The sequence below is a fragment of the Nannobrachium achirus genome (genome assembly GCF_963921795.1).
Source record: "Nannobrachium achirus genome assembly, chromosome: 19".
NCBI classification, from domain to species: domain Eukaryota; kingdom Metazoa; phylum Chordata; class Actinopteri; order Myctophiformes; family Myctophidae; genus Nannobrachium; species Nannobrachium achirus.
The window spans coordinates 44,056,448-44,083,406 of NC_137826.1; the positions used below are offsets into that span (position 1 = coordinate 44,056,448).

Here is a 26,959-nt window from a genome sequence, read left to right on the forward strand (position 1 = left end):
CATCTTTTGCGTACCAGTTATAAGTAGGAGAACATTAGAAGATTCAATTACTAAATAGTGGTCCACGACAGTTAAATAAACCTTCAAGATTATAAAAAAATAATTATGAGCAGTATCAGAGTATATTTTTACAGAAAGATCCAATAAGAAATTGTGGAGACTTGAGACAAAATTGGCAAAATTAAAATACTTTTAATACATGTATTGAGTTCCTCATTTGCCATCATTGCAACAAGGGTAAAACAGTGTCATAATTTAAACATACTATATAAATAAAACAAATTGATGAATTTGGCTGAAATGTTTCAATGGTAGACTGGTAGTCACTAGTCAGTATAAAAAACGAAAAAAGACAAACAGAACATTTTCAACAAGACAAAGAAATGACTTAAGACATGTATCACATTAGAAAGATTCAGTACAAAGTATCTCCAATAATTCCTTGTCCTCTCTTTGGAGATGAAAAAAAATAAAAGTACAAAATGTACAACTTGATTTTCACTTGTTTCCAATAAAATGAGACAGCTCATTGGTCAGAACCAGACATTCACCAGTGCCATAATCTAGGTCAATTCTTACTTCATCTCATGACCATCATGATACCTTAATTTACCTCTGGCGATCAATAAAGGTTTACACCTTATCTTGTCTTATCTTTAGCACAACAAACAATTCCACTTTTCAACGGTAAATACTAAGGCACAGGTCATACATAGTTTGATCACAGTTTGCTTAGTCTCATGCTTCTTTCATGCCAGAGTGTGTGAAGACATGTGTGAGTGTAAGGCATTACTGGACTGGTTGCTAGTGTGTAAGTGTATGTGAGTGCGTTCCAGACATAGGAGTCTCAGGCAACTTCCGTCAGCCCACAGGGTCTCAAGAACTCCTGTCCTCTCTCGTGAATCCACTTGTTTGACACTGACAGAGGAGAAGAAAAAGATTAAGAATAAAAAAGAAGAAAGGATAGTTGCTTGATTTTTTTTCCCTTTATTACACAGTAGAGATAGAGAGAGACAGGGAGTGACATGCAGCGAGCAAAGGTCATCAGGCTCGGGAACCGAACCCGCAACACGCTGTCAGGCTACATTTTGTGGTATGCGTGTGCCTTACCACTAGGCATAAATCCCATAATTCTGATGTAAGATTAAATATACCGTATAGGCTATACAGGGGAAGAATGCATGCTGAAAGCATCAGACGCTCACGTCATAAAACTTTTACAACGGCTGTAGCCACAATGGAGGCAATACTGTGAACGCGGCAAAACCAGTCAACGCATCTTTCAGAGCATGGTTACATTGTGGAGCATCCCATTGTGAGAAACACAAGTCCGTTTTAGATAACAATAAAAAAAACAAATAAGTTAAATAATAAAATAATACAGAATAGTAATGATAACAAAGGAAATAAAAATAGCAACTTAAAAAGTGTGCTAGTAACTACATAGATTGTCTGAAACTGTGACCCTTCGCAGTCTATAGCTATTAGCTACAGTATTTATATAAATAGCACAGTCACATACAGTAAGTGGCTGCGGCGGCACTTAAAGGGATAGTTCACTCCCAAAATGATTACTCAAATTACTCACCCCATCATGGAGACTTGAATTCATGGATATTTCTTGTTTTTTTGTCTCACTTCCAAGACAATAATTTGAGGAGACTCTTTGTGTCTCCATAGGGAACAAAGCAGGCTCTTTGTGTCTCCCCACTGCTGGTCATCAAATTATTGGCTTAGGAATCCAACAAAAATAACACTTTCAAGTCTCCAATGGGCGAGTAATTGATAGAAAACGAGAAAAAAGAAATTGGGGGGTGAACTACCCCTTTAAGTACTGAAAACAATCTGTACATCCGTAACCTGTATTCCTGTTAGACTATATCACTTGTTTGACTTCAGAAGTCTTCTGGCCTCGGGATAGGAACCAAGATCTAATGATGACAGCTGAAGTGTAAAGGCAATAGCCTGAGCAAATGTCCCAGTAAACTAAATAAAAGTGCTTGAAGTTCAGACTTCCCTTTATTTAACGTTTTATTTGACTCACCCCATTTGCTCCCAACTAGCACGGGACAGGCCGCGTGTCTGGTTCTGTAATCTCCCTCACCACTCTTGAACAGATTGTACCAGAACACTGCAGTCCCCTGTGGAGACACAAACACACTAAACACATGAGAAAACCCCAACACGGGCCAGGTCCAATATACGATATGGATGAGAGCACCGTGTGTACAAAAGGATTTCACACTGGGCTAGAAATAGGTAAGCATCAGAATGATATAAAGGCCAAAAAAAAGGTCCCACTCCCTGAAACCTCAAAGTGCTGTTGAAGTTAGTGGGAGGGGCTAAACCTATTTTCTCCGGAAGTTATCAACTTATAACCTCCTTATTATGGGCATGTCACTCTACAGTGGGTGAAATATACTGTAAATTAAGATCACAAATACAGTGAATAGTGGATCGACAAGCTCGGCATCAGCAATGTTTTTTCTATTCTTTATACGATGAAGTACAGTACAATGCATTATATAGGGTTTAAGTGATCTAGAGTCAAGGTTATTTTCTCTAAAGAGAGAAAAATTCTTATGGCATGATTTGAATGTTTTGACCTAGGCAAAGATTGCATTTCAACATAATGGTTGAAATGATACCACACAGTAAAATCCTCAGTATTCATTTATCTATTCCTAAGTCCAAGAGTGTACATATGTAACCAAATGGATCTGTAATAACACTAATGATTTGATTTTACTATGTAGGCAGTGTTGTGAGCTCAACCACAACATGCACTTAATAGGATCCATTTTGGATACGGTTTCTCTTACACACACACAGTCACACACACACACACACACACACACACACACACACACACACACACACACACACACACACACACACACACACACACACACACACACACACACACACACACACACACACACACACACACACACAGTTGCATATTACCTTTTTAGGCATGATGGAAGCTCCTAAGTCGGGGAACACCGTGGCCCCTCCTGCCTCGACGTCACTCATCTGTGGAAGACCACACATCTAGGTCACAAAACTTCACTAGACCTCCATGTGTGCTTAATACATGCATGTCTAGCCTGGGACCATACACATTTGATTCTATTTGGTAGACGTGTTCAGATTCAAATATATCAAGAACAACACATTATGAACACATCATGTGTTAATAATAAACAACATTCAACTTTAGCATTATTTGGTGAAGAGTGATGCAAATGTGTGTCGTTCCCAATCTAGAAACAAGGACATAAGTAATGACACATTCGTGGGAATGAATCGGTCAATGAAAACCAAGGGGAGAAGGTTGCATCCAAATGCCAGACAGTTAACAAACAACCAGCAAGCCAATAACATAATAACTACTTTATGCAAAACAACGTATGTTATTGGTTCATAAATAGAAAAAAAGCCTTATTGCCGTCTACATTGGCATCTAAATGGTGTTCAAACAAACAGGGCGCCTTCCCATCAGCAGTAATCAACATCAAACATTGTCATCTACATAAAGCCTAGACTAAAGAGAGTGGACGTGGGTATTATTACTGAATAAATGTGCCAGTAGATTGTATCTGTGAATTCCTGTTATCATTGTACAGCACATTGTAGCACTGTACCTAAACTCTGAATGTCACTATAAATAAATCTGCCTTATACTTGTCTTTATTTTCCATGGTCATTAAAGTAACTGCTACCTACTGTATAGGCACACACATGTGACATTTTTATTTTGTGGTTGATTTAGCACCTTCTGCCTCAATATCTACACATTTATTGGTTGATTAAACTAATCCATGATCATGCATTAGCAAGGGAATACGTAGGCTTCATAGAGACTCTCCACAATATGTATACTGGAACTGATTGACAAAAAAGTTAATTGGAATTTTACGCGTTTCACTTCACAGCCGTTTTGTCCACCACAACCTGGGATGCAATGTTATAGATAAACCATAGGAGATAGCATTCTACATAGAGTGAATATGTCAATTGAACCAGAGCTTATGCCAATGAAATGACATACAGTACAGTGGTGGCCATATGTATGAAGGGTGCGTATGCATAAAAATGATGCTGAGCACAAATCTATGCAAAGATCAGCATGTATGAAAAGGAAACCTGACTTGAGACATCGTCTGAATGGGGTATATACAATGAATTAACAGGGAGCGTTTTAGCAACAAGAATTGTGATGAGTGGGTGATGGCTGGTTTAAACAGTCTTACCTGGCATGAGTCATAACTAATTGTACTCAAGAGCTACGGTAGGTATGACAACACACTACACAGCTAATCCATGCAAACACGATCAATCAGCCATCCCCACCCACACACATACTGTAGACAAAGTATATAATGTGCTTATTTTTAACCCCACAATATTCCCATGTGGTTATAGTACAGCTACATCTTAGGTATGGCAAGTAGCGTGGGAGGGTTGTATTTTGAACCAAGAACCTTGGCTGTCGTCTGTCCTACAAACGACCCTGTCATCAACAATTATAAAATGTTCTGAGTCCAATCAAATTTCATAGAAATATTTTAACATAAGTGCAAGAATCATATAAGAATTAGCTAATTTACTGTCAATTTACATTGCATTTGTATTTTTCTGCTGATGCAAACAATTATCAATGACGCTGATACACTTCTCCAAAGAAACATCTGACAGCTGTGTGGTCCAGGATAGCATCCATGAGCTCGTCCAGTGGATAGAGTGGTGAGTGGTTATGTTCACATTTGCGTGATTCCACAGTGATGTGACATGAGACATCATTTACAATGAACAACAGGTGCACATGCCTTTTCATACACATGACAAAAATGTTGTCTGTATGGAGAAGCGCAGAGCGACGTGTAATGCATCCATTTAACGTGGATGCTGTGCATACTTTCATACATATGGCCCCAGAGCGGGCAAACTACCTCACAAACCCAGCTAATAGCAGCGGCTTGACACGCATACTTACGTAGTTCAAAAAAGTGGCGACACGATTTCCAGTGCCTAATCTTTTGAAAGCATCAGGCTCATCTTTCTATGAAGATAAAATTCAAGAGTAAAAACACAGGGAGGCAGGACGCTCACACACACACATACTTACATAATTGAGGAAGGTGGCAAGTCTATTTCCATCGACCTTGAGGATGCTGTCAAAAGGACGCTGAAACAAACGTTTACTACATTAACCCATGACTGCAAAGACTCACATTAGGAGCCCACCGCTAAGGGTGCTAACTAATGATCAAATAATGTATGGCATGAACAGATGGATTACATCTTAATATGCTCACTTGCAATGAATTCCAAATAAATGTATGAATCAAATTTGAAATTGTTTATTAATATGTTTTTAGTCAATCATCCAGCCAGTACTTTGTGCACTTTCGACATGAATCAATTGTGACAATTGATTTACAACTCTTTGAGGACTTGTATGATGCATTGATGAGCAACTTTCAAACAACAATGACTGAAGTTCACAAAACGAACACAACAGCCAGATTAGTACATTATTAGAGGGACATAACCAAAAGAACGGAGAGCATGCCAGAGCACGGTGAAGTTGGAAAAGATATGATTTGCGTAATTGCCTTGCTTGAAGACTTACCTCACTCATTTGTCATTTTGAGAACAACCACTGGCACTGAGTTATAGTATACACACATGTACAGTATACCAGTGATGGGAGTACATATTAATGTCCAGTAATACAATATTTAACAAACTCTGTTTATTAAATCATAACCCATAAAATAAACGTATAAACACTGTTTAGATTGTTAAGCTTCTAATTCAGTTCTAACATGAGTCTAGTCTTGTATTCAACTTTTCAAAATACATACCCTGCACCAATAGAGGGCGCTGCAGCTTCTAAGTCGTTTCATCATTTTTATCATGTTATGTTATTGGCAGAATCTACCTTTCTATAGCATAATTTCTAAGACCACATTTGTCAATTATTTTTCCACGTATCGTTCTTATTTATTGATATACAGTATATACCTATATATAGAGAGTATAATAACATTCCCAACACTGACATACAGATATATGCAAACACACCTACACACAAGTAAGCAAGGGCACACAAAGACACACACATACTGTAGACACACACATGCACTCGCGCATGCTCGCTTAAAGGCCATCATGTAACCCACGCTCACACACACTGCACTTACCCTGGAGAAGTCAAAATGTGGCTCATACTGTCCTCCAACTCCGTAATTAGCAACCTGATCAGACGAACACACACACACACACACACACACACACACACACACACACACACACACACACACACACACACACACACACACACACACACACACACACACACACACACACACACACACACACACACACACACACACACACACAGTTATAGATCTCATTAATCTCTAATATATCAGTAGTGCTGTAGTATACAACGGTGATAAACAATTAGTAGATGCACACTGCTGCAAATTGTAGATGTTGGTAGGTTTTACAAAACATTGTTTTAATTTAGCTGTGAATCCACTCTCATAGGTAGAATATTAGTGTGGTGTGACCGTGTCCTTATTATAATGCCTTTTAAGTATGGTGAAGTTAACAAGTTATGTAATTCATATTTTGGCTTTGGACCAAAATATGCGTAAATGTTTGGGTGAAGTCATATCCTGTGAAGGAAGCTTACACCGCCAAATCTTCAGTGTTGCTTTCACTGAGTGTAAAACAAATACACACTTGTTAGATACTAGACAGAGACATTGATCTTTGGAGATTCAAAAAGCCAGAACAACATGTTTGGTTCTGGCTGGAGACCTATGCAGCATGTCATTCTCACAGCCCTTAGTGTAATGTAATATGATGTTTTAAAACATCTCTAAGAATAATCACTCAATACCAATGAACACGAGTCTACCATGATGAATGAAGTGAAAAGATAGTTAACAAGAGCCGTTCTCACGAGGCCAACTGTGATGTAATGTACATTATTTCTGTTGTCCTGCATGATGCAACTGGATTGGACTGCAGTGGATATTTGTCCTGGGGTTTTTAGCGAGGGTTCTGTCAGCAGCCAACACAGGGATGCTGACAGAACCCTCGCTAAAAACCCCAGGCCAAAAATCCACTCGTCCTAGACAATTTGCCCTCCTGGCCCCCAAACTGTGGAATAAACTCCCTGTCGCACTTAGAACTACAGACTCACTCCCTAGCTCCCGCCGTGGACTGAAGACTCACCTCTTCAGACTCCACCTAAACCCATAGCACTAATGTAACACTCCCCTTCCCTCAATGACCATACATGAAGCTAGATAGCATTTTTAAGTTTTAGAAGTTTTTTTACTGATTAGGTGCCTGGTCTGCCTATGTTATTGTTTTTTTTCTAGATTGATATTCCTATGCATTTGTGATATTGTTGTTAATGTTATCTTGCTTATTATAGTGATGTGTATTACCTGCTTATTGTAAGTCGCTTTGGATTAAAAGCGTCTGTTAAATGCCTAAACTATGCAAGCTTTGTGAGGGTGTATACTGTTGTGTATACCAGGGGTCTTTCATTTTTTCGGGCCAAGCTGAGAGAGAGTTGGTACACCCACACTATAATAAGATTTCGTTGCAGATTTATAACAGTAACTCAACAGTCCCTACTGTGATGTATTATACCTGTAGTAACTCTGCAGTCTCCACTGTAAGACCTGTGATGTCCTGTATCCTCTGGTTAACTCTTTGTATCACAGGGTCATCGTCACCTTCCAACCACGCACTGGAAGAACGCGTGCGCGCGCACGCACACACACACACACACACACACACACACACACACACACACACACACACACACACACACACACACACACACACACACACACACACACACACACACACACACACACACACACACACGAAAATTCAAGTTAATTTAGTTATTCACACCTTTAAATGTCATCCCCAATAATAATAATAAAAGACAAAAATAACCCACATCCTCCAAATTCGCTGCCCGAGCCAAACTGCAGAGGCAGCAAAATTGTAGAGAGAACAAACTCACTTTAACGCTCCAAAGACTTTATTCAAAGCAGCAGGTACAAAGAGACGCTTCGACCTTGCGGTCTTCTTCAGGTGATCGCCAATAACAACAACAACAATAGTACATTGAATAACTGACAAAGGATTAATCAACATAGTAACGGAATACGAAATAACTGAGTGAATGAGGAGCAGAAGAATAACAGAAAAAGGTGGCTCTTATGAGGCTTGAAGTCAGTTATTACTCAGGTGTACCATATCGTCACTGTTGGGCAGAAACCTCGTATCTCCAAGTTTCAAATTGGTATGTTTTTTCACAAAGTAAAGCCCTGCTTCATCATACAAGGCAGTCACACAAAGGTAGTGAAAACAGCAGATCTACGAGCACACAACGCCTCGCGGTGCGAGGCGTTGTGTGCTTGTAGATCAGCTGTTATCACTAGTTTAGATCGTTTTTAAAATGATAAATGCAAAACAAACAGTTTTGGACATACAAGGTTTTCACCCGACAACGACGATATTGTACTCTGTGTTGTCTGTGTGTCTGACTAAATAACCAGAGAATGGCTCAGCAGAATGTCATGACATTGCAGGCCATAAGTCGGTAGGCTGCACCGATGCGATAACTCACGTTTGGGTCGAAAAGGTCAAAGTCACAATCAAATTTGAGGCCAAAGTCAAAAATGAATGGACAGATTCTTATAAAAGCATTGGTGAGATTGATTAATTAGTTGTAATAATAATAAACTTCAGGGTCAAAAAGTTAAAATCTAAATGTCACCATCAAGGTCATATCAGATCAGCCATATCTCAGGAATGGAGAGACATTGAGACGTTGGTACAGGCATGGTTTGTACCTCCAGGAGTGTTTTTAATTAAATATGTCTCTTATGAACACTACAGACAAGTACACTCTTGACTGCAGCCATTCATTAGTAAATATTTCCCAGCACAGTGTGTTCTAACCCACTCAGTTGAAGGTGGATTTGTCCATGTTTCTACTAAAGCGTGGCTAAAGGATTAACATCGCTCAAAGAGGAGTGGCTGGTGGCTCAGTCAGTGCATGGACCACATGATCCTTGTGAGTCCTGAGTTTGAATCCGACTCCTGTCATGTCTCGCATGTCCCTGACATTCCTGTCTCTCTACACAGTCTACAGTCTACTATCTAATAAAGCAAAAATGATGTCTGTCTTTCTGTAAGAAATAACGAAAGAAAGACAAATAACAAACAAACAAAAAAAGGGATTGTGACCATAGCAATCCACAGTTCACCTAAATTAAAAATTGAATAAAATAAATAATACCTTTTTGAAACTCTGTAGGGGGCCGTTGTCAGAACTCCTGTTTTGGGGTCTCGAACAGTGGCTCTGGCAAGCTTGAAGGAGACATAATGAAATGTCAATTGAGTTTAACTGCTGAAAATACATGTATCTCTCTAAAAACAGTGATCCTCAAAATTTTTGGATATGCATTAGGCAGATAAGATCTTTTATACCTGGTACCTTGCACTATTTAAATCCTCAGTGTTAACTGAACTCTTAGAAAGATCCAAAAGGACTATTCTGTTCCTTGTGTACACTCTCAGGAGGAGTATGCAGACAGATTTCTAACCATCACACATTTAGCTGGGTACCACCTAAAAGTTACATCCACAAACTCTCTTGAGCCCACCGTAAAAGGTGTAATGTTCAGCTTTACAGCCAGAAGGCGACATTAGGTCACACAGGGTGTTCCTTCAGCCAGGGCAATCTCTGCCCCTACAAGCACACATTCCTTAAATCTACAGTGTGGTATCAACTACTTGGCCAGAAATGTTAAAGCACTCATGTCAAATAAGCTCTGAATTTGTCTTGTCCCGTCTTGTTTGCAAACCTGCCCGTTGGGAGTCAGGAGTGTGGGCAGGAGTGTGTGTGTGTGTGTGTGTGTGTGTGTGTGTGTGTGTGTGTGTGTGTGTGTGTGTGTACGTGCTTAAACTCCCTGTCACACTTAGAACAAACTCACTTCCTAGCTACCGCCGTGGCCTGAAGACTCACCTCTTCAGACTCCATCTACTGTAAGCCCATAGCACTTAGCGTAGCACTTGCCTACCCTCAAGGACCATACATACTTAGGTTTTATATAAAGTTTTTACTGATTAGGTGCTTGGTCTACCTACGTAATTTTTTCTAGATTGATATTTATATGCAATTGATGTACTGATGTTGATGTATTGATGTATTACCTTGCTTATTGTATTGATGTATTACCCTGCTTGATTGTACTGTAAGTCGCTCTGCATTAAAAGTGTCCGCTAAATGCCTAAACTGTCAAATGTAAACTGCATGTGCGAGTGTATATAATTCTGTTTTCAAGCCTCTAACAGTTCCGACAAATATTGCCTTTCGTGTTATACTACTACACAATAAAATCATATTTAAGACTTCCTCTCTCTCACATTGGGTTTGGCCAGCTCCTTGATCTTCTCGATCTCTTCATCAGACAGGGCCTCCAGGTAGCGTACGATGTGAGGGCTGTCCCACTCATCCTCCTCCTTCATGGGCTTCAGCAGCAGACGAGGGTTCCGGTTGCCGTCTTGGTAGCGGCAGAACAGGCGGCTGCGTTTGACACTGGTCTGAAGGGGATATGTAGAACTTTATCTGTGTGGTACTTACTTTTACCATGCAGTTTACGGAGAACGTTGCATACAATTATACAACTGTGATCTAATAAAGTGGATGATGTTGTCAGTGAAACTGACAAAGATGAGGTAATAAAGAAGAATAGCAGTGCTGCAACTATCAACCTTTCCATTGATTACTTTTTTATAGACCATCGAATACTTTGTCGCACAACAGCAAAACAGGATAAATAGCAGATCTTGAAACTCAAAACGTGTCACGATGCAACGAGTTGTGAGCCATTTGCTCTATTTTTGAACATTTTTTGAATCCTTTTTGAAAACGTTCACCTCTAAATGACACGCCCGTAATAGATATCAATTATTAAACTGTTCTTTTATCAAAATCAAATAATAAAATAAGGGGTTAACCTCAAACAAATTGCAAAAGAAACTCTTTTAACTTTGTTCGTTTCATAAATATGTTAGTAACAACATATCAAAAGTCCTAAGAAATCCCAGTGGTGGAACATATTGAAAAGCTGCTGAAAGTTTGGGTCCCATTAACCTCACAATACAGGGGGGAAAAAATCTGTGAGGGGTCAAACTAGGTTTTTGTCATGATTCTGAATCCATTGCAAGTATTTGTTTTGCAAGAAAAACATCAATTCGGCTAAAAACTGCCCCACAAAACTATGGTTTAGTGATGAGTCAACACTTTTGACAGTTTTTAGGGAGCGGTTTTTAGCCCAAGAAATGTTTTTCGTGCAAAACCAATGCTTGCAATGGATTCAGAATAATGAAAACCCCCTAGTTTGATCTCTCACATGCTACTTAAAGCATATTCTTTTTACTGTAGATTAAAGTTAATGAGACCTAAACTTTCAGCAGCTTTTCAATATGTTCCACCACTGGGATTTCTTAGGACTTTATTATGTTGTTACTAACATATTTATGAAACAAAAAAAGAGTTGAAAGCGTTGCAATTAGTTAAGGTTAATTCCTATAATGCCTGCACTAATAGGGAGGGTCCCTCTTTCCCGTGGCTCACCAGTTTGAGCCCTTCGCCCCTGCAGAGGGCTTCGTAGGCCTCCCTCTCGGGGAGGTGGTCTCTGGGGCGGGCGTAGGTGTCCAGCTGGATGGGCTGCTCAGAGCCGGACCGGGGCTCCGCCGTCTGGTCCTGCTCCATCAGCTGCTTGGACAGCAGTTTCTCAAAGTAGCGCAGGTTGCCTCCGGCTCGCTCGTGGTTGGCGTCTGGAAGGTTCAAGGTTCAAGAGGTGTTTAGTGTGTTTACACAAAACCACTGGTAGAACCATAATAGGCAGTAGAATTGTACTACAAATACTACTACTACTACTTACTCCTTATTAGTGTGGTTGCTATAGGCAACACACCATTGTTCTAGGTCTGAGAACGTTTTTTGACAGCTAAAGTGAACCTTTTTTTTGTAAACTTTTAACTGAAGTTATCTGGGTTGTAAGGCCAGATATCCAATCAGACAGGATTGACTGATTACAAAAATACATAATATAAATGGTGAGACGGAATTCATTTCCCAGTTGATTCCTTGCGACTCGCGTCAGTGCAACCACACTTGCAAGGTCCCAGAATTGCAACACTCCAGTACTTTTATTAATATTGGGAGTACAGATGGGGGTGAAGTCGGTCCGATCTGGCCGATATGCCATTTATGGGCGTATATACAGTATGGTATGGCAATATTCTTTATGACATCAGGGACCTTCATATATGGGCATAAAAGGATAGGACTATTGGCGGTCTATTTAAGCTCATCTCGTTCATTGTACTTCCTCTTACTGTCAGTGCCTGTCAGTGTGAGAGCTTCCTCCCACCACCGTCCCAACAGCACCAGTAGGCTCGGCTTTCTCTAAGCTTCCGTTTTCCCCGGGGGGTTGTTATGCATGTATACAGCAGATCTCCCTGCTTTTAAATGGTTAGATTATAATGTGCTGAGCAGGAAGTAATGTATAGCAGAGCCAGAACGCCAGCCAGGATCAAATATAATATTCACAGTTGTATTTATATTTTATTATTAATTAATATTGAGTCATCTTACTGAAAAGCAGCCAGTTGGACAGATACAGATCTCCATATATGGCTTTTTTACATTATTTCGTTTTTGATGAAAAACTTAGTGGCGATAGTTCTGAGCAAGGATGGAACAAGATAAACAAGATAAACAAGATCAACTGTCCCACAGGTGGTCTGACGTTTTAAAAAGGAGATTAGCCAACTCCAAAAAAGACGAGAGAAGCGAAGAGGAGAAAAAAGCAGAAGAGACAGATTCGTTCACCAAGTTCCACTCTGAACGGAGAGGAGGAAGCAACAGAGACAACAGCTCTTACAAGAACATCCCTCGCTTCCATTACAGGTTGCCGGCACGTAATGAGATTGTGCTGCGGAAACTGAGAGACGAGTCAAGAACCATGCTTTTGCAGAGGAAGGGCAGAGAGCTGCTGGACAGCGAGGAGCTCCAGAACCTGTGGTCCCTGTTGGATAAGCACCAGGTGCCTCCACCGACCGGAGAGGAGGCCATGATCAGCTACGAGGCCTTCCTGAAAGTGGAGGAGATTGCCGGGCCCAAATGCAAACAATTCTTCACGGCCAAAGTCTATGCCAAGCTGTTCCACGGTGACCCTTACGGCCGAATCTCTGTCACGCAGTTCTTCACCTATGTCATGAGGAAAGTGTGGCTGCATAAGATCAGGATAGGTCTGAGTTTGTATGACGAGGCAGGACAGGGATACCTCAGAGAATCAGACTTGGAGCACTATATTCTAGAGCTAATCCCCACTCTGCCGCAGTTGGATGGTCTGGAGAAGTCCTACTACCCTTTCTACATCTGCGCCACCGTCCGCAAGTTCTTTTTCTTCCTGGACCCCCGCCGCACAGGGAAGATCAGGATCCTGGACATCTTGGCCTGTGGGTTTCTGGACGACCTTTTGGAGCTGAGAGACGAGGAGCTTTCCAAAGAGAGTCAGGAGTCCAACTGGTTCTCGGCTCCTTCAGCTCTCAGAGTCTACGGTCAGTATCTGAACCTGGACAACGACGGCAACGGCATGCTGAGCAAAGAGGAGCTGTCTCGCTACGGGACTGGCACTCTCACCCCAGTCTTCCTGGACAGAGTGTTCCAGGAATGCCTCACCTACGGCGGGGAAATGGACTACAAGGCGTACCTAGACTTTGTCCTGGCGTTGGAGAACAGGAAGGAGCCCGCAGCGCTACGGTACATCTTCAAGCTGCTGGACGTGGAGCACCGGGGATACCTCAACGTTTTCTCTCTCAACTACTTCTTCAGGGCCATCCAGGAACAGATGAAGGCCCACGGACAGGAGCCCGTCTCCTTCCAGGATGTCAAGGATGAGATCTTTGACATGGTGAAGCCCAAGGACCAACTGAAGATCACCCTCCAAGACTTAGTGAACAGTTGCCGGGGCGACACGGTCTGCAGCATGCTTATCGACCTCAGCGGCTTCTGGGCCTATGAGAACAGAGAGGTGCTGGCCACCTGTGACAACAACATTACCGGCAACATGGACGATGCCTGAAGATAGGGATGGGGTTTGTGTTTGAAACGTGACCAGCAAGGAACTCCTGAACAGTGCAAGCCATGATTGCAGGCCTACAAGAAGATGTGGGTCGAAACCGTGGGAATGCCTGAGAGGTATCTGCCCTCTCAGAGAGACCGGCAGGTTTAATGCCAATCCAGATGAAGAGAGTTTGTTTTGTGAACTGAGTGAAGCTGAGAATGAGATTCACTTTGTTTTATTATCATTTTATCTAGGATTAGTGATTACATAGGCCTAATAGTCTTTGTATTTTTATGGGCATTAAGTGTGGGTAATGAGAAAGAAAGAATAGGATTGAGGATACAACCGGCTGGAATTAGCTTTCTCAGACAGGTGGCTTGCTTAGAGATAGGGTGAGAAGTTCAGTCACTCGGGAGAGAAGACTTGGAGTAGAGCCACTGCAGGACTCAGGAGTCAGTTTAGGTGCTTCAGGCATCTAGTACAGAACAGATGCTTCCTGGGTGTCTCTCTAGGTGAGTCCTCTAGGCATGTCCCACTGGGAGGAGACCCCGTGGCAGACCAAGGACCAGATGGGGAGGGTTATATCTCCACGCTGGCCTCGGAACGCCTCGGGATCCCCCAGTACGTGGGAAAGTGGATTAATGTCCAAAAATGTATTTTCACCCAAAATAACAGATTTTACAACTTCTGATCAGTTCTGAATTAAGCTTGTAGATCTGCTATTTTCACTGAAGCTTGCAGAATGTTCACCTACTATGACATAATGTCCAGAACTAAGGATATCGTCACTGCCAGAAAGGTCTTATCTCCATATATTTAAATAATAACAGAACAATAGATATAAAATATTAAGTACATCTAGTGGTTAGTTCTGTGATTAGAAACTATTAGGGAGAGTGAGTAGGGGCAACTGAACTGAGTTCTCAAATATGAGGTTCTGCCCAATGAGAGGTTATAATTCAGCCACTGTGGAGTGCAGCGTCATGAAAAGTTAAAGTTCAACTTGGTTTTGCATTGCATCTGTGGACATAGGAAGAGAAGTCCCTGCAACAAAGCAGAAAGACTCCAAATTAAATAAAGTATTTACGGTGCACAGCTCAATAATAATATCATGAAACAGTGAAGAAGTTGCCAGCACAGCATTACAAATGTGCATAGGACCCTACGGACACCTATCAAAACAAAAACAAAAAAAATCACACCCAGTGTGAAGTGAGCGGTGCTATTATGATTTCATTAAGCAAAGCTTGGCCAAAGTGTGATGGGGCGGGACATACAGTACATACGTACAAACAGACAAAGCCAGATGTAGGAGCGGTTAGCTCCGCTCAAAAAGTAATGTGAAATATGTATCTGTTCTTTTCTCTGTTGGGGGTAAGCAAAACAATGCTATTAAATAATGGAAAATAATGCCCTCTTCTGGCCATTGGATGGAACAGGCCTGTATTAAATCCTCGCTAGACAAAGGAAATACAGAGTGGTAAGGTCCCCTGTACCCAGTAATTTTCACCTGTTAGCAAAGCTACCTCTAGTACTAAAATTACAGGAACCACAAAAGCACTCAACTCCTTAAGCTTAAGTAATGCCTTTGTAAATCTCAAAAAGCTTCAAACTGGGACAGACAATTCTCTGTCTAAACTCTGTCCTACCATCATCTCATCACCGGGGAGTCAAGACCAGTGACGGTTACGCCCAGGATCAGAAACATCAAAACAAAAAGAAAATAACATAGGGTTGCATGGTTACTGTTGTTTACTAAAGCTTCAATTACCCATGGAATGTTCACATTTCCCCCCAGCAAAACTCAACAAGGCAGGCAGTTTGGGCGTTAACTACAAGTCCCAAAATCACACACTTACACACCTGGGAGCTGCCCAGGCCAGTACGACCACAGGCGTTCCCTTCAGGCCACTGAGGAGCTCCACTGTTGCAGTTGTGATTTAAACACTTCCCAGGTTGGGCACATTTACTGCCATAGTTAAATGTTTAGGGATGGAAAGGGAGACTGAACATCACCCAACCTTTACAACTATAATTATACAAGGTACATTTGTCCAAATTATCCAAACAATTGCGTTTAAAAAAGGCATCTTTTCCTTTTTCATGACTTAAACAGGACAGGTTGTGGCGGCTCGAACTCGAAGCAAGCGGAATTCACCTCTGCTGCCTCTTTGGTCCATTTAACTTAACACTAGTTAGTGTTTGTGGGCGGTGATTCATTGTAAACAGGGACGCACGCCACAGCCATGTGAAGACGGCCTTCGCCTGTCAACATGTCCTTCTGTCGCTGCGACTAAAATAGCAGCCAGAAACCACAGGCACTTTCCCTGGATGGGCTACACCCTGCTACTCTGGCAGGCCAACACACACGCGGCTGCAGTGGCAGAAAGGAAGCGACAGCGTGAAAGGAAAAGAGAGACCAAGTGAGGAAGTGCCACATACTGTAGGCTGGTGACGGGCATTCGAGCTCGTTCCTGGGAGTCCATTCCTCAGACTCATGTGGCTCTTACACGGCTCTTTTTGGCCAATCAAGACTGACGCCGCCATACAGTGAAAATAGCTCTATCTACAAGCTCACAACGCAACAGATCTGCTAGTTTCACTGCGCAACAACAGCATATGACGTGTATAAATTAAGGATAATATATAATATAATACGCTACGCTATTTTTGAGAATGTTTGGCTATAAAGACATACCAAAATGAGGGACGCCAGGGTTAACGTGGTTAAATGACCGAGGTTGGTACATATAACACTTATATTTATTTATTCTTCCTTCACGTATATTATTATGTTAGTGTTTCTGTGCCAGCGGAATGTGGTCAACCTGTACCCTTCTTTATGAGTGCACAGAAGGTCCTTGCATAGAAGGAACATTTGTCCTCAGTGGACCTTAAACAGGATGGGATTAAAATAAGAAAGGGGGAAGGGAAAGAGAGACAGCAAGACAGAGGGAGACAGAGGAGACCCATATCCCGAGAGACAGAGATGGGAAAGAGGTGGTGAGTGAGGGTGACAACAGATTATTAACACTCTAATAAGAACCAAAATGTCCACGTGGGAAGGCACGGACTGTCTGGCCCCCCACATCTCTCTCTCTGGCCTAATAATACCTATGGCCACCAGGCGGCGGGTGAGCTCTATGGCCCTGGGCAGGTCCTCCATCTGGTAGACAGAGTAGCTGAGGTAGTCGAGCGTGTCGGCCTTGGACGCCGTGGTGCCCTCCTCGCCCTCGTCGAGCTGCCGCAGCGCCTGCTGGAACCACAGCACGGCGTGGTAGTAGTCGGCGTCGTTGTACGCCGTCCTGCCCATGTGGAAGCAGTCGTCTGCCGTCAGGAAAACGTTGGAGTGGACGCCTGTGGCACCAAGGAAATTTCGATTTTGTTTTAGAATTTTCTTTTTGAATAAAATGACATCATTAGCGGGGCAGGTAAATGCATTTTTGCACTAAAATACTTCACAAGTGGAAAGAAACCTAAAACTTTTCACAAGTACTCCTTAGGGGTTGTTCCTATGATAAAACACGTTAGACACTGAAAAATCAAAATGGCTGCCATGTTTCCAAGATGGCTGCCTCTGAACAGTACGCCAGCCAGTTAATGTCCGATTTTCATAATATTAGAGTTGTTTTGTAGGTTTTAAAACATCGTGAGTTCATTTATTACTCTTTTAAAGCAGCCAGAATAACTTTTCTGACTTTTGGTTGGGGTCTTTCCTCACCTGGGACCCCCCAAACAGACCCCTGAGCTTATCTGAGTAGTCGCTTTGCTCCTGCTCCAGAGCAATGTTAAATTAGATCATAACTGAAGCATTAAAGTTGTTGTAACTGGGCTCTGAAAGCAAAAATGAGTAGTAGCAAATACCCAGGGGTCTTCCACAGGGGTCCCGGACCCCTAGGGGGTCCTCAGAGTTACTACAGGAGGCCTGCCGAATCTTGATGGGGAAGTTCCTTTTTTTTATATGTATATATATTTTTACATTTGAAACTGTTTTTATTAGTATTCTCAGTATTATTTATAACATGTGTGTGTTAGACAGACAGGTTCACAGGTATTGCAAGAATTAAGGTATTGCAACTTCTCACTTTGGGCGCACAGTCTAACATGTCCATTTATTGCATTGCACTAACACTGACAACACAACACACACACCTCTTTGTTATCGTCACCCCAAAACCCGCACCCTATCCTCTTAAAGAGCTCACGGTCAATTGTACCCAAAGAAATTCACTACTATACATGTCCTCCCTAATAATGTTGACAGTTTCCACTATATCATTTGCAGGGAGGAGAGTGCAAGGCAGGTTATTGTTTGAGCAGCTGCACCGTCCCTTGTAACCTGCTTTGCAAACACATTTGATGAGCTTTGCCTTTGCAGCAGGGATGGCAAGAAACCTGACTGGAACATACCCTCCACTCTCTGAATTCCATCTATTTTTTCAATTGATGGAAGCTCAGGGCAATTTGTCAGGTATGACGAAGTAGGCATCATAATACGATACCTTCATCAAGGGACATGATTTTGAGGAAGTGCAAACACATGAAGAGGCTGATACCCCGATTCCTTATCAAGTCCTTGCCTCCGGTACAAAAAAAGGAAATTGATATATTCGAGTGAGTTCAAGTTGATGTTACAAATGTCAAGGGTTCCTTTGCGTTTTTCAGGTGTTGACTGGGGAAGAACATTTGTTGGAATCACCAAAAAGACATGGGTCAATGCCTACTTGATGATGATGATGATGACCAAGCCACTAACCGCTTCAAGGACCTTGGCAAGGTCATTGGCCATTCCTCCTGAGCTTATAAATTGTGAGCTTCCATCAACATTGCAGTCCGAACATTTTGCATGCCATGTTTACAGTTCAAAAGGTCCAACAACCCTGGGATTACTCAGATGGGAACTATTTCTGTCAAATAACTTGGAGGGTGAGATGCTACCTCCAACTCGTGCTGCACTGCTACCACATTACCTCCGTGCCAACTCCGTCACAATGCAGGATAAATCATACCTGACAAATTTCCCTGTGCTTCCACCAATCGAAGAAAATAGATGGAATTCAGAGAGTGGAGGGTATATTCCAGGTTTCAGTTTTCTTGCTCTCCCTGCTCCAAAGGCAGTACTTGAGCCCATCAAATGTGTCTGCAAAGCAGGTTGTAAGGGACGGTGCAGCTGCTCAAATAACCTGCCTTTCACTCTATGCTATGGTGGAGACTGTGTCAACACTATTAGGTTGGACATTGAAGATGATGATGATGATGAAGACGAATATATCCTGCATGTCTGAAATTACTGTAGTGTAGTGAATCTCTTTGGGCGTAATTAACCATGGGCTCTATAAGAGGATAAGGTGAGGGTTTTGGGGTGACAATAACAAAGAGGTGTGTGTGTGTGTGTGTGTGTGTGTGTGTGTGTGTGTGTGTGTGTGTGTGTGTGTGTGTGCAAACATTCCCGTGTCATTCCATCCATGTTTCATCTCTGTGATAACTTGGAAATGTTTGCATCTTTGACAGCTAATACACCAGATGTTGTTGTGGTTGATGAAGAGTCCAGGGAAGTGTCTGTATTGGAGATGGCCTGCACCTTTGACCCTAGCCTAGAGGAAGCTTTCATGACCAAGGTCATTAAATACCAACCTCTCCTAAATACGATCTCAGAGCTGGGGTACAGGTGCAGACTATTTGTTTTCATATTTGGCAGCCTAGGACATACCCACAGGCTGGTTGTTAGAGGGTTTCAACAACTTGGAGTGCCTAAAAAAGAGGCAAAAAGGCTGGCAAAGTATTGTTCCGTCTCCGCTATAATCGGCAGCCGCCACATATGGCGGAGACGCTGTTACTTATACCCGTAGAGTACCAAGTGCCTTGCTATTGTATCATGAAGACATAATGCCATGATTTTGTAAATGTTACTCTACTGCACCTATACTATTTGTGTCCTTGTATGCATCTCCTTTGTGTGGACATAAATAAATGGTTAAAATGTGTGTGTGTGTGTGTGTGTGTGTGTGTGTGTGTGTGTGTGTGTGTGTGTGTGTGTGTGTGTGTGTGTGTGTGTGTGTGTATGTGTTGTCAGTGTGAGTGCAGTGCAATAAATGGAAATGTTGTTCTGCACCCAAAGTGAAAAGTTGCAATACCTTCATTATTGCAATCCCTGCAGTAACAGCTGTCAACCATAACTGTTTTAACACAAAAAACATTATAAATAATACTGAGAATACTAATAAACCATCAAAGTACAATACATAAAACCAGGATACATAAAAACATTCAAAGTTTCAAATGTAAAAAAAAAAAGAAAAAAAAAAAGATCTCATCGAGATTTGGCAGGCCCCCTGTAATAGCTCTGAGGACCCCCCCAGGGGTCCCGGACCCCCCGTGGAAGACCTCTGTTATTTGCTACTAGTCATTTTTTATTTCAGAGCATATTTCAGATCTAATTTAACATTGTTCTGGTGCAGGAGCAGAGCGATTACTGAAATAGGCTCAGGGGTCTGTCTGGGGGGTCCCAGGTGAGGAAAGACCCCAACCAAAAGTCAGAAAGGTTATTCTGGCTGCTTTAAAAGTGTAATAAATGAACTCAGGATGTTTTAAAACCTACAAAACAACTCTAATATTATGAAAATTCGATATTAACTGGCTGGCGTACTGTAAAACATATCCGAAAAGGCGGCCATCTTTAAAACTGGCGGACATTTTGAAAATTAAGTGTCTAATGTGATTTTTCTAAAGAATGACCCAAGAGGTACACTCTGTAAAATTGTGGTGCTTCTTTCCAGAACTGAAGTATTGTTCTCCTTAACAGCCCCGCTACATAGGATTTTAGTCGACTAAGGGTCGATTCATACTCCATTTTTAGAGCCTAATTTATTTCGGTTCGGCTCTGTCTAAACTATGATATGGCGCCGAAATAAATTAGGCTCTAAAAGTGGAGTATGAATCAACCCTAAATCTACAGTTGATTGTGAGCTTGTGGATCTGCCATTTTCAGAGCACAACCACACTGACTTGTCTTTTTAGTTCTACTGGATCTCTTCTCCACAAGTCTCTAAATAACATTTTAGTCTAGTTTTTATTTATTTACAAAATTGTCATTATATTTAGTCATAGTTTCAGTCATCATAGTTAAGTTTTTATTTAGTTTTCGTCAGTGAAAAAAGGGAGTCGATGAACATTTTTCACCATAGTTTTAGTTGACGAAAACACTGCTGTGGCACCAAAGTCAGACTCAACTCTATTTGTATAGTCTTCAAGGCTCATTGGTCACAAACGCGACCGTAAATGTGTCAAGTGTGACATTTTTGTTTCACATTATACATAATTACCTAAAATCTTGGGTGCACCTAAATGCGCAACAGTGCAACCAAAAAGTTATCTGGAGCCCTGCAGTCTCAAAAGGATTTAACAGTAAACTAAATTACAGCGCCTGTCCTTTGATAAAAAAAAAGGAAGGCAGAAAAACCCCAGGAAGGATGAAAAAAAGAAAGAAAAAATCTAAATGTTTTGGTTTTAATTTAACCCCTTTCCCCCCATTTTAGTCATGTTATGCTAGTTCCCAAAATCTCCGTTACTGCTAAACCCTGTTGGTTAGTTCCAGGGATGGTTTTGGCAAGCATGTCTCCTCTGAGACACATGACATCACCTGCCAAATAAGAATAAGAACATGTTAATGGTGTTTAAAACAGAAAATCTAAAGTTTTCCATGGACGAGGCCAAGTCTTTGCCATGGACACATTTGTCAGTGTATGGACATATTGATGACCCATGGACACAACACATGTGGAGGGACACGCAATTCCTCATAGATGCATACCCCTGCTGAACTAGTAGGAGTCACTAGTGCACTGTGACAGTGAACTCTAGGTGAATTCTAGGTAGTAAATTGTTGTGCTTTATGTAGATGATATCTTAGGCTGGACTCACACATATGCGTGAAACATCTTCTCCGTATCGTCTGAGAATGGCCACTGGGAACGCCGTACTAATGCATTGTCAATGGAAGGTTGTTTGGTTTTTTGTCGTTGCCGTGTCTCAAGCTCAACCGCAGCCTGTCTTTTGGCCAAGAGACACGGCAAGGACAAAACACCAAACAACCTTCCATTGACAATGCATTAGTACGGCGCCCCCAGTGGCCATTCTCAGACGATACGGAGAAGATGTTTCACGCAAATGTCTGTACAGCGCCTTAGGAAGAAGTACAATAACACTCAGTGGTACGGTAATTCTGCCAGAGGCACAGGGATTAGTGTACAGTATACTGTAGCTGCTTCAAGGACAAACTGAACCATAAAAAGATAGGTTGTACCAAAACCAGAGCTATCAGGTCTAGCGGAGACACATACAGCTATATTTCCGTTATCCGTCAAATTCGTTGCCTTTTTTTTTTTTAAACACTTCAAATAGGCGATCTACATCGACACGTTGTGAGCTTGTAGATCAGCTATTTGGTAAATATGATGGTGATGGTAAATATAAAGGTTAGCTATAAGCAGCCATATAATGTCTTCCTCACTGATGTTAGGACATTGTAACACCCTGAGATTATGTGTCGTGCTATTTGACTCTTGAGAAGAAAAACACGTGATATGTAGAGGGTTTTTGCAATGATATCCCGTTTTTGGTGCAGCTACGGAACAATACAGGCCTGTTGGAGGCTTGAATGATAGCTTTTTGCACCATTCAAACTTTCTGTATCACTTTACAATCATTGGCCATTGCTGAAGGGCACCTTTGTGTGAGTGTGCGTGTGTGTGTGCGTGTGTGCGTGTGTGTGTGTGTGTGTGTGTGTGTGTGTGTGTGTGTGTTACACGTGGAAAAAAACAGCCCAGTATCTGTATAATCCAACCCCCAGTATGGTAGAAGGAAGGGAAAAAAATCTGACATTTAGTTTGCTCTACTTTTCTTAAAAGGCACATCGTGGGCAGGTTAGGATTTGTAGGAATACAGTGTGTCAATATGCCATTCACACTTTTTCTTATACGCCCTACAACGCACACTCTCAAGCACAACATTAAAAACGCAGCTGGACAGTGTCCAGGGCACACACACCCACACATCCCACCCAGGGACATACCTGGCAGCTTCCCCTTGGAGAAGGTCTCCGAGTCCAGTTTGTACGTGTCCTGGAGTCGCATGAGTGCCTTGGCTGCACCCTTCTCATCCTCCTCGTCCGGGAAGTACTGCTTGTGTGCAGACATGTTGGAGATAAAACCTGGAGGGACACAAATAGAGAAGGATGGTACTGTATAACTTAATTTGCTTACAAGAAAGAAAGAAAATCTAATCAACTACCAAGCTATTTAAGTTGTCTTTGTTGTTCAGACAGGACAGGATGCAAGTTTAGTTCCCAGTGTGATGGATCACAAGTGAATAATAATAACAAATAGGCCAAGCTAGAAACATTTCCACAAGAGGACTCCTCCACATTCCTCTTAGATCCAATCCATCTCCATCTCGACACTCCACAGATGTTGGTAGGTCCATACACAAACACACACACGCGCGCGTGCACACACAGCAAGGACACGTTGCACATGTGGACTCTCTCTTAGACTCTCAGTCTCTCACACACACATACTGTACAAACCATTATGTGACACAATCTCACCTGCACAAAATGCATACACGGAAATATCCTCAGTGTAAATAAAAATGTATCCATTCGGGTCCATTTTACCTTTACAATCTCAGAGCTACATTGTGCACACAAGTTGCTTGAAACGATAAAACCTTGAGCTTAATCATGCACGCACGCACGCACGTGCGCATGCTGGCTCACTCATTCGCTCGCTCGTTCACACACTCACTGACTGCTGTGTTAAGGTGCTGGCAACTGATAAGGTCGCCAACTTGTGTGCACAGGTATAGGACTGCAAACACAGCTGGACTATTACTTCACTTAGACACACTCTTCCTATCAAATACAAGACTGACAATCTCAGCTTCTCAAATAGGTTCATGTCTGATCTCCTGTTATAGAGTGCCAGCAAACTCATCTTTGCTCACACAAACACAACACAACACAATTTAACCCACAGTTTGGACAACCTTTGACAAGTGTGGGGTTTTCATTGATTGTGAACCAGGGACCAAAACAAAAGAATAGGCTAAGATTTTTGCTAACACTGCAATGCATTCCATGTCTACAATGCATTTAAACATGTATTATAAATACTCTGCTTATAAGTAACACTGTATAATTGTAGTCATAATGCTTTATAATTTAAGAAAATGTTTGAATTACTAAGTGTGGTGTGTGGGGAAAAAGCTTTAAATTAAACTAGAAAAACTTGAGCACATGCAGGTCTCTGCCTCAAAACGGGAAAACTTTGGAAGCCAATCAGGATGAAATATGACAAATCGGGCAAATCCGTCTTGATCACATGATTATAGAGATAATGTGTACCGATTGACGTGATGTTTGGATGAAATTTGTAGGAGTAATATAAAGACGTTTTGTTTAGCAAAAATTGTCTCCTGGTGGAGCTATAACAGGCCAAGATTTGGGGCAGAGGTTCTGTTCTGGCCTTCAGAACGTTTCAAGCCGACCAGGCCAACGTTTTTTTGTCTTTGTCCCACCCTCCATATTAACTCATTTGCTGCCATTTAACAATACCTTCGTACTCTCATATCATATGCCCCTGTCTCCATAGACTTCCATGTAATTCATAGTGCACGGATCATGCACACCCATGCCTAGATAATGCACCACGTGTGTCCACATTGCTCACAGCTTTCAAACAAAAAAATCTGTTCAGGCATTCATGAGATAGCAGCCATTATGTTTTCCTAAAATGTAAACAAAGATGGCTGCCATGTTTGAAAGATGGGGTTGCTATGGGGGTTAAACATGCAATTTCGCGATTGCTATCATGCCTACTACATTTTTTGGGGTACATTTTTTTTTCAGGTTCCTCGGGCATGGCAGGGCAGTACATCGGGATTTTTTCGGGCTCCTCGGCCATAGCAGCAAATGAGTTAAACAGATTTTAACTGATATACTGATTTGTTGCGACCGTTAGGTCGCAAGTTACTATGAAAAGCTCCACCGACTGTCTCTCCATCTGTCCGTCACGTCACACTTTTGTCCCTACTCTTATCTCCGTCACTGTTGGCCCTATCGAAGCCAAACTTTGCACACACACTCCTTGGAAGGCAAATCATAACCTCACCCCTCATTTCTCACATGGCCCTCTTCTAGCGCCACCATCAGGCTGATCTTTGCAAAACACATTTTTGGACACTGCTCCAACAGATTTCGCCCTAAAATCACGCAAAGCCATACACAGTATCTCTAAAGTCATGTCATCAACATGGATCTGTCCCATTTCCCATATTCCCTCCTGGTTTGCTACCATTGCCTTCTAAAGTTTGTGTATGCGACGTGACGGTCGCTTATCTCCCGATTAGGGAGTCTTACTGGTAATTTATGAGTGAGCAGACACAACACGTGCGGTTATGTGCACATTTCTTACTAATGATGACTCAACCAGGCAATCTGGTGCTGACCTCCTCTTGAGATTGGAACTCCCTTTTCTGTGGAATTTCTTGACCATCAACTTCCCAGGCACTGACAACACTGTCTTGAGTCACCCAAAACCAACAACTTATTTTACCCTGACATAAAACATCTTTCTCAATAACCATAAAAATCTCAAACAGAAAAAAAAAAAAACTCAATAAAACAATATTAACACATTCCCCGCCATTTAACAATACCTTCGTACTCTACCATGCCTCCAGTCTCCATAGACTTCCATGTAATTCATAGTGCACGGATCATGCACACCCATGCCTAGATAATGCACCACGTGTGTCCACATTGCTCACAGCTTTCAAACAAAAAAATCTGAATGGAAATCCGTTCAGGCATTCATGAGATAGAAGCCATTATGTTTTCCTAAAATGTAAACAAAGATGGCTGCCATGTTTGATAGATGGGGTTGCTATGGGGGTTAAACATGCAATTTCGCGATTTCTATCATGCCTACTACATTTTTTGGGGTCAGAAATTTTTTTTGAAAAAAAGATTTTTTTGAATTTTTTTTTTTTTTTCCCTTCAAAATGGCGGAAATTCTCGGGACTATCGGGCCTGGCAGGGAAAGACATTGAAATAATCTCGGGACTATCGGGCCTGGCATGCAATGAGTTAAAACCAAACTACTCAGAAGTGACGGACTCTGCATTTTTAGAACTAAGGGAAGATGGTTCCAGAGAAAGGGAGGTTCACCAGCAAAGTAGTGTGATGGGTACCAAGGGACCGTTTAGGAGCAGAGAGACACAGAGGAGCAACTGGACACAAGGTTAGTAATAATACATAAAGCACACTGCTGTTCTCCATACCGTCAGAGGGGTCCTGCAGCACCAGGGTCTCCAGCTCAGACCACTCCGTGTTGAGTCTCTTCATCAGCTTGTAGGCGTTGACAGGATGAGCCAGGTAGCCTTCTGGGTCTGAGGTGGACAATCTGGTCAGGGAGTCCATTCTGTTGGCCCAGCTGAGAGACACGACACGTCTGGATTAGTCCGATGCTGTGTTTATACCAGTTGTCTGAGCTTATTATGACTGGACATAGTCTATGTACAGTAAGTCACAATATAATGAACTTTTTCTCAAGTGAAAAACGAAATAATCTAAAGTAACTAGAAACATTTAAAAAGAGGGAGGGGACAAGGAAAGAGAACAAGGAAGTGGCGAACATAATGAAGAGGGAGATTTGTTACTTTCGGGTGCCTTATGCATGTTATTGCTGATTCTCTTTTAGCTATGA

At 41.9% G+C, this 26,959-nt stretch overlaps 2 protein-coding genes across 2 annotated transcripts in view; one reads left to right on the forward strand and one right to left on the reverse strand.

Moving 5' to 3' along the window:
* Positions 1 to 847: 847 nt before the first annotated feature.
* Positions 848 to 26,959, reverse strand: part of LOC308304850 (prolyl 4-hydroxylase subunit alpha-2-like) — a gene marked incomplete at its 3' end in the record, with an annotated part of 42,451 nt that continues 16,339 nt past the window's right edge. The window contains exons 4-16 of the mRNA XM_080749478.1: positions 26,535 to 26,686; positions 23,266 to 23,403; positions 17,310 to 17,552; positions 11,696 to 11,898; positions 10,483 to 10,659; positions 9,353 to 9,423; positions 7,684 to 7,783; positions 6,213 to 6,266; positions 5,132 to 5,191; positions 5,000 to 5,065; positions 2,968 to 3,036; positions 2,045 to 2,141; positions 848 to 918 (exon numbers count right to left, since the gene is read on the reverse strand). Coding sequence (XP_080605604.1) covers positions 848 to 918; positions 2,045 to 2,141; positions 2,968 to 3,036; positions 5,000 to 5,065; positions 5,132 to 5,191; positions 6,213 to 6,266; positions 7,684 to 7,783; positions 9,353 to 9,423; positions 10,483 to 10,659; positions 11,696 to 11,898; positions 17,310 to 17,552; positions 23,266 to 23,403; positions 26,535 to 26,686 — 1,501 coding nt within the window. The remainder of the gene's footprint in view (positions 919 to 2,044; positions 2,142 to 2,967; positions 3,037 to 4,999; positions 5,066 to 5,131; positions 5,192 to 6,212; positions 6,267 to 7,683; positions 7,784 to 9,352; positions 9,424 to 10,482; positions 10,660 to 11,695; positions 11,899 to 17,309; positions 17,553 to 23,265; positions 23,404 to 26,534; positions 26,687 to 26,959) is intronic.
* Positions 12,822 to 14,213, forward strand: LOC308304074 (serine/threonine-protein phosphatase 2A regulatory subunit B'' subunit gamma-like; the record flags this gene model as incomplete). The annotated part of the gene is made up of 1 exon (XM_080748633.1): positions 12,822 to 14,213. The coding sequence occupies one exon, from the start codon at positions 12,822 to 12,824 to the stop codon at positions 14,211 to 14,213; it is 1,392 nt and encodes a 463-aa protein (XP_080604759.1).